The sequence below is a fragment of the Borostomias antarcticus genome (assembly GCF_949987555.1).
Source record: "Borostomias antarcticus genome assembly, chromosome: 8".
NCBI lineage: Eukaryota > Metazoa > Chordata > Actinopteri > Stomiiformes > Stomiidae > Borostomias > Borostomias antarcticus.
The window spans coordinates 10,709,457-10,718,278 of NC_140241.1; the positions used below are offsets into that span (position 1 = coordinate 10,709,457).

At 48.7% G+C, this 8,822-nt stretch overlaps 1 protein-coding gene across 1 annotated transcript in view; it reads right to left on the bottom strand.

Annotated features, from left to right (window-relative positions):
* Window positions 1–8,822, bottom strand: part of sema6cb (semaphorin 6Cb) — a gene marked incomplete at both ends in the record, with an annotated part of 41,977 nt that overhangs the window by 13,988 nt on the left and 19,167 nt on the right. Inside the window, 2 exons of the mRNA XM_084442456.1 lie at window positions 691–741; window positions 1,318–1,376. Of these exons, the coding sequence (XP_084298582.1) occupies window positions 691–741; window positions 1,318–1,376 (110 nt within the window). The remainder of the gene's footprint in view (window positions 1–690; window positions 742–1,317; window positions 1,377–8,822) is intronic.

The following is an 8,822-nucleotide window of genomic DNA, read 5'->3' on the forward strand; positions in this document are numbered from 1 at the left end:
GTCATTTTTTAATATATCCGTATCGGTCCGATGTGCAAAACAGGGCAGATGTGAAAAACAGATCATTATTTCTGTCTAGCTGCTGTTGTGTGTGTGTTGTTTTTGAGAGGAAAGAATGTGGTAAATCTATGATTTATCAGCTTTTCCAAATGTTTTGGAAATCGAGACAGTGTTTACATGTGTTTTTCAGTATGTATAAAATTTGATTATCATAGAAACTTGTTTTTATACAGAGCATATCGACATTGGTTAATATCGTTTATCGGCCATAACAGCAATGTTAATACAGTATCTGTTATCGGTATCGGCCAAAGTTTTCATATCGGTGCATCCCTAAGAGACAGCGAACATTAGCACAAGCTAACATTAGCTAGCTATATTAAGTTGGCTAGTTAGTCTGCAGTCTGCAAAAACACGGCACTCGTTGCTAATGTAGGTGTAAAACATTGGCTAGCCAGCTCTAAACTCCAGCTCTAGTGTGCTCTAAGCAGCTGTAAGCTTTGCGCTGTTCAGCTACATACAGCTTGCCGGTGGACACACGCCCTAAAAGCTGCCAGCCGTTGAGTGACAGGTGGTAACATCCATCTCTAGCCGTGGTTTGTTTACGTGGCTCAATGTTAGCATGTTGCTCTGTGGGAACAGACAGTTCAGCCTCAGACTGGAGGGTACAGTAGAGAGATGTTAACTGACCAAATGCTGAGTCGGCGACCGTGTTCTGCTTGCGTGTGGTGGCCAAGACGTCTGGAGAGGAAAGGGGGGGAGAGGATAAGCACAGGCACAGCGAGAGTACAACTTCCATAGACATTGGCCTTCATTCACGAAATGAACGTAGGACAGAAAACTGGGTGTAGACTACAGTCATTTCCATGCACTGCTCGGCATTTATCAATTTGGACGTGAGCGGAGACTACGATCAAATCTCACGTCGTGTACACAAGTCTGAGAATTGTCATACACTATATTCTGACTGGCATGTAAGAATATGCAGCCACTTAGTCATCACTTAACCTATGCCAAAATATTCTATTTTGTAAAGGCCTCAACTATGTGTCATATATCCATAACATAAATAGGTATTTTCAAATTGTTCAGTATTTTGGTCTAAGATTAATTTCTCTTTCATTTTGAGATAGCGTATTTCTTAGGCTAGGCCACTGTGACAGAATTCCAAGCAATTAAACACAACCAATTAAAAGCAAAGGATTTGCAATGCGATAGGCTAGATGCTTCTTCAGTCACCTATTTACAGTAAACAACAACTTTGGCAGTCATCGAAGCTGGTCAGTGAGATGGTTATGAGCTATGTCTTTTCCTCACCATGGCAGTTGTCGGGGTACTGAGAGAAGCCGCTCTCCACATCCTGTTCAAACCCGCCCCTGAGGACGAGGGAAAAAACAGGACAAAAAGCATGTCAGTGGACTTGCGTCATCTCTCACTTCCTCGTAACCTCGCTGATTTCTTTAATTAGGAGCAACGTTTCCCCAACTGCACTTGCATCATCCCACGTTTTCCATTTTAACGCTGCTTCATTGATTTTAATTTATTTCATTAGCAGCAAGATTTTCCCAACTGCACTTGTTGATGATGTAGACATGAGACAAGAAAGCACAACAAAATAAATATGGATCTGCATTGTGTGGCCAAAGTCAGGCTGACTTGTTGTTTGTTGTTGTTTTGTGCAATGAAGGACGACCAAATCATACTGGCGGTGTCGCTGGGTGTACTTTCTGTGTCCCGGCGATGTCAGAGTGTTTTTATTGAAAATGTCACTGGGCTTTGGTGGACGGAGAGAATAGTCCGGAAAAGGGCCTTCACTGAATCAATCAAAACGTCATTAACATCCAAGCCAGGTTGTTAGGCTTAAAAATGAGCTTTAGCAGCACTCATCGATAGTTCCTTTCATCCAATCATTCCTCTGAAGTGGCTCAACAACACATTACACTTTGCACAAACTGTACACTGCACTCTCTCGTTTTGTGTAGTTTTTCTTTTTGTATCCCCGTTTTGTAGGCTACTGCTCATTTGCACGGTCTTGTCTTGACTGTCACCACTGACTGAAACAAATTCCTACTATGCGGTTTAACTACAAGGCGTATAAACGTTTCTGATTCTGAACAAGACAGATATTCCTTGCCTTTACGACAAATATGCTGTTCTCATGCAACAGACACTTCGTCTGTGAACTACGAGGCAATCAGGATTCAAAGGACTAGAAGGGATATAAAAACATCAATTCCCCTTGGTGAATAATGAGATTTCTTTGATGCACAGCGGTGCAAGTGCTCCTCGGCGAAGCGGAACGCAACATCAGTGCTGTGTGTTACGTCCCCACTCTTGTGTTGTGTGTTCTCTGCTGTGTTTTTTGTTCGGTTCCCCTTTCTGTGCCTGTCAGTCATCGCTAGTCCCCCTGTGTTCAGTCATCCCTCTGCTCTCGTGGTGTGCAGTCAGAACGCTGAGCCTGGACGTTCGTCTGTTTAAGAGTGTGTCCACCAACAAGCTGTATTTTAGAGCTGGTGGTGTTTTCTTGTTGTTTATAAAGGGCGCTATAGAAGTTCACTGTAAAAACACCACTTCAAGAACCGAAATAGTCAAAATAACAGGTTGAATACACTTTCAGGGTTACAAACTCATCATTACCAGCTGACGGCTAACTATGGCTCATTCACCTCCATGTATTTCCAAACGCGTAAAAACAACGGCAGCGAAAAACAATCAGAGTCTGGTGATGATGAGTTTGTAACCCCGATAGTGTATTCAGCCTGTTTTTTTGACTATTTCGGTTCTTGAAGTGGTGTTTTTACTGTGAACTTTTAACATTGAAGTCAACGGGCACTTCTGCATCCGCACCCCAGACTGACCAATATGGCTGCCAGGTGAATAAGGCGAATAGAGACGAGAGCTGTGCTCCAAGCGCTTTTTAGCGCTATAGCGCCATGAGAGTCGAGGCTTTTTTTGAAGTTGAAAAAACTTTTCGTGCTAAAGTGCAGGCTGTAAAAGGCTGTTCTGACCACGAGGACGGTCGGTTTTTGGCAAAACCTGCCGATCAGTGTGGTGGAGGGCGAGGGATTGAAGCGTCTAGTTCGTACCTTGAGCCCGAATACATTATGCCATCGAGAGCTACTGTGACTAAACGCCTTTGAGGAGAAGAAGGATGAGCTAAAAGTCAAGCTAGCCAAGGCAGACAAGCTAGCTCTGACTACCGACTGCTGGACAGCTCTCACACATGAAAGTTACATCACAACTACTGTACGTGCCACTTCATGGATGCTGGCTGGGAGGAACAGTAGAGTGTGCTCCTCACTCAGAGCCTCTCCGTCCAGCACACGTCAGATCATCTGGCCGAGAAGCTGAATAGTGCGGTAGAGACATGGGGCCTCATCGGCCGTGTGTTGGCCTGCGCCCACGATAATGACAAAAATATAAAAACTCCCCCGAGCGTGTCCCCTGGAACTCTGACATGCGAAATGGTAACTAATTAAGCAATTGACCAGGAGAGGCAGTGGGTAACAGGGGATTTTACCACAGCTACGGGGTGTTGTTACCCCGAGCCTCCCACGAGTGCAATACCCCGACCCTCCCACTAGTGCAATACCCCCGACCCTCCTACTAGTGCAATACCCCCAACCTTCCTACTAGTACAATACCCCCGACCCTCCTACTAGTACAATACCCCAGACCCTCCCACTAGTACAATACACCCGACCCTCCCACTAGTACAATACCCCCGACCCTCCCACTAGTACAATACCCACGACCCTCCTACTAGTACAATACACCCGACCCTCCTACTAGTACAATACCCACGACCCTCCTACTAGTACAATACCCCCGACCCTCCTACTAGTACAATACCCCCGACCCTCCTACTAGTACAATACCCCCGACCCTCCTACTAGTGCAATACCCCCGACCCTCCCACTAGTACAATACCCCCGACCCTCCCACTAGTACAATACCCACGACCCTCCTACTAGTACAATACACCCGACCCTCCTACTAGTACAATACCCACGACCCTCCCACTAGTACAATACCCCCGACCCTCCCACTAGTACAATACCCCGACCCTCCCACTAGTGCAATACCCCCGACCCTCCCACTAGTACAATACCCCCGACCCTCCCACTAGTACAATACCCCCGACCCTCCTACTAGTACAATACCCCGACCCTCCCACTAGTGCAATACCCCCGACCCTCCCACTAGTGCAATACCCCCGACCCTCCTACTAGTGCAATACCCCCGACCCTCCTACTAGTGCAATACCCCCGACCCTCCTACTAGTGCAATACCCCCGACCCTCCCACTAGTACTATACCCTCGACCCTCCCACTGTACTGTACCACGCCATGTTGTCAGGCGTACGTTGAGACGAAATTACGTTTAAAATGGGTGCTAACATGTTAGTATACCTTTGTCTGTCGTGTTTTGAGGTCCGTTGTTGTACTGTATGTTCAACGCCATTTCTGTTAAAGGGACCCCGAGGAATTTATTTTTGGTTACGAAACAGTCTCATTTTAATGTGGGTGAATCTACATGACCCACACTTGTTTATGTGTCCATTTACGACAAATGTCGTTTCTTGTTATGTTATGTTATGTTATTTTTATTTATAATGCGCACCCTCAACCAACTGTTACATCAGCCCGGGGCGCAGCCCAGGTACAAAGGGAGACAAACAAAAACAAAGGACTGCAAACGAACAGATTAACAAGAAACGCCAGGAATTAGTGGCTGGCTGCTGTCGGGTGTAGCGCCGCCATCATGCTTCCTAACAAAGGGAGACAAACAAACAAAGGACTGCAAACGAACAGATTAACAAGAAACGCCAGGAATTGGAGAGTGGCTGGCTGCTGTTGGGCGTAGCGCCGCCATCATGCTTCCTAACCAACAAAAGCGTCTGCTCTGAACGAAAGCCGGAAGGAAGTTCTTCTATGTAGTTTATTTTTTGATTATTATTTCGTGGTTGGGTCATCCAGAACTTCCTTGGAATGACGATACGATTTACTGCAGTAGCCTAGGCCGCCGACAAGAGACAGCGCGAGCATATACTGTATACTGTTATATATTGTTAAAAGTAACGTTACTAGTAAGACCTATGTAATTACCTCGTCGGTGGCCATCGTTCTGTCTTCAAAACACCCGGCTCAGGTAGGTTTACGACAGTGTGTGGGGAGGCTCATGGGAAATGTGGTCTTTTTGGGCGGAAAACACTTCCGCTTCCCAAAACTCCTCGTATGGCCTTTAACTGTCTAATTATGATTTGACCTATACTCAGTCTTTTGGTTTTTAAGCACAAGAGTATGGAGATAGTTAGGGCTCTTTTATTAATTACACCATTCACTGTCCCCTTGTATTGTTTGGTAATAAATCTTTATTGTATTTTGTTTCTGGTCCTTGGTTTTTTTTACTGGGCACCACATATCAGCTTCTGGTTGTCTTTACGCAAGGCCGGGGACAGAAGGCTCGTAACAAGACTGTCGCCCGCAGAGACAATTCAAGAAAATAGCAAGAGAACAAGAGCGTTCACAAGGGCCGAGTCAAATTCATGAACTCACGCTCATCGAGTACACACAGCTAACGATCACACATGGAGACAAACACACACGCACACGCGCAAATATGCGAAGACCACAAACACACACACACACACAAAAACACACACACACACAAACACACACACTGTGCAACAGCACACACGCGCACACACACACACACAGAATCCTGCCAAAAACAAATTACATCTAAATGAAAAGCAGGCCTCGCTGACAGGGCCAGAGAACCAATCAAGAGGCAGAGAGAATGGTGTGTGTGTGTGTGTGTGTGTGTGTGTGAGAGGGGGGGGGGGGGGGTCTCGAAGAAATAATAACTCCAGTTATCTTCCCCTGCTAGACAGTGGGCCCACTGTCAGCTGATAGCATTAAACGTTCCTTTGTTTGCCTGAGCGTGTCATTGTGTGTGTGGGTGGGAGTGTACCTGGGTTTGCTGCAAGAAAGTGTGTTGTGTGTGTGTGTGTTGTGTGTGTGTTGTTTTTTGTGTGTCTTGGTAACACAACTAGGAACCAGTGTTAAAATATGCCTTCATCTGTGACTCCATACTTTCTCTCTGTAAGAGAGAGAGAGAATGAGGGAGAGAAGGAGGGAGGGAGGGAGGGAGAGAGGGGGGAAGGGAGGGAGAGAGAGAGGGAGGGAGAGAGAGGGAAGGAGGGGGGAAGGGATGGACAGAGAACTACAGTGAGTCTGGTTTTGCTCGGCACGCCAGGTTCCTGAGTGTTGACAGCATGGAGAGGGGGGAGGGGGGGGGCAGAGAGACAAAGAGAGAGAAAGAGAGAGAGAGAGAGAGAGAGAGAGAGAGAGAGAGAGGAGAGAGACAGACAGAAAACTGAAAATGCTTCAACTCTGGCTAAACTCCCCAAAGCAGTCCCGCAAAATGTATACCACCCCTGGAGGCAAGAGAGTAGGAGAGGAGAGAGAGGGAAGGAGAGAGAGAGAGAGGGAGAAAGAGAAGGGAGGGAGAGTGAGAGGAAGGGAGGGAGAGAGAGAGAGAGGAGGGGAGGGAGAGAGGGGAGAGAGAGAGGAAGGGAGGGAGGGAGAGAGAGAGGAGGGAGGGAGAGGAGAGAGAGAGAGGAAGGGAGGGAGAGAGAGAGAGAGGGAGGAAAGAGGAAAGGAGGGAGTGAGAGGAAGGGAGGGAGAGAGAGAGAGAGGAGGGGAGGGAGGGAGAGAGAGGGAGGGAGGGAGAGAGAGAGAGAGAGGAAGGGATGGAGAGAGAGAGAGAGAGAGAGAGAGAGAGATGATGTCTTGTTCCCGTCTTTTTCCAGTCCATTACCAGGTTTATGAGATTTTGCATCTGTAGCCATGGCCCATGCTCTGGTTTCACACCATTTGACATCACCCCCCTCCATCTCTCTCTCTCTATCCCTCTCCATCTCTCTCTCTCTCTCCTCTCTCTCTCTCTCTCTCTCTCTCTCTCTCCATCCCTCTCAGCAGCCATTTCCAATCTCTGTTCGTTTTCTGGCATGGCGATATCCAGCTCTTAATTCCTGTCACAAATGAAGCCTGGAGATTCTCATTACCTGACCAGGGCGCAAACTTACACACATTGCAATTACCGCCCGCCCAACACACACAACACACACACACACAACACACACACACACACACACACACACACACACACACACACACATAAACACACCACCACACGCACACACCACCACGACACGCACACACACACACACACACACACACACACACACACACACACACACACACACACACACACCACTACACACACACACCACCACCACACACACACACACCATCAAACCATACACACCGCTACACAAGCACACACACCACTAAAACACACACACACACACACAACACACACACACCACCACACACACACACACCACGTATGCGCACACATGCGCGCGCGCGCGCACACACACACGCACAGAAACTCCATTAGCCGTCAGTGAGGTGGCATGGGGAATAATCTGTCTGGGTGGTGAAGCGGAGGATATGCAGTAACTCTCCCCCTACATAGTCACCCATCACAATAATCCATCTGAGGTGGTCAATATGAGCGCTGGAGGAATGGACGCTGCTGTCCGCTCGCTCAGCTCTAACGGCGTGTTTGCACAAGCAAACAGCTCCTAAGGGTGATTTAGGCCTGAGCAGTATATCACAGAAACACACAGCACAGGTACGGGTTGACAGGAGGAAATACAGGGGATATAGTTCCTCTTACAGCCTCCCTCTCTCTCTCTCTTCCTCCCTCTCTCTCTCTCTCTCCCTCTCTCTCCCCCTGCCTCCCTCTCTATCTCCCTCTCTCTCTCTCTCTCTCTCCCCCTGCCTCTCTCTCTCCCTCCTCTCTCTGCTCCCTCTCTCTCCCTGCCTTCCCTCTCTCTCCCTCCCTCTCTCTCTTCCTCTCTCTCTCCCTCTCTCCCTCCCTCCCTCTCGCTCTCTCTCTCCCCCTGCCTCCCTCTCTCTCTCCCTCTCCCTCCCTCTCTCTCTCTCTCTCTCCCCCTGCCTCCCTCTCTCTCTCCCTCTCTCTCTACCTCTCTCTCTCCCCTGCCTCCCTCCCTCTCTCTCTCACGCTCTCTTCCCCTGCCTCCCTCTCTCTCTCCATGTCCCCCCCCCCCTCCCTCCCTCCGTTGGGCAGACGCGGAAGGGAACACAGGGTGTGATTGAAACCCACAGAGCTGAATATTAGTTTTCGATTCCGTGTCACAGGGCAGCGGGAGGGGGGCCGGGGTGCGGGGGGGGGGGGGGGGGTGCGGGGGCGATCGGGGTGTCGGACGGGGTGGCAGAGCGGGATTGATTGGTCTTTTGCTTGCGTGGACAAGCAGCCACCATGTCCTACTCAATAGCCTTGAAGGTCAAACGGTCTCCTCTCCAGTTCATAAGGACGGATAGTAAATTAGACTGAGGTCATTTTGATCGATGGGCCCAACGGCTTCGTCATCCCCCAGAATCCCCAGGTTTAATTTCCGAGTGATTGCAGGCGTGACGTGCGTTTTGCCGCTTGATGGATGCATGTTCTTTATGTGAAACGGAGACGACACCCAATGTTTCTCCGGCGCTCAGAGCACCTTATTCATCACACGCTGACAGGAGGGCGCCGGTCAAAACTTGAGATTAAGTATCGATTATCGAAAGCGTACAAGAAATTGCGCAGGACTGTTTCGTCCGACTGGCGCAGTTTCTACTCGGCCGCAGTACGTCGACCGCAAGACTTCATTTACAGCTGTATCCCTCCCCACTCTGCACACACAGACTAGCCTGCGTGTGATGACACAAGTGTGTGTGTGTGTGCCT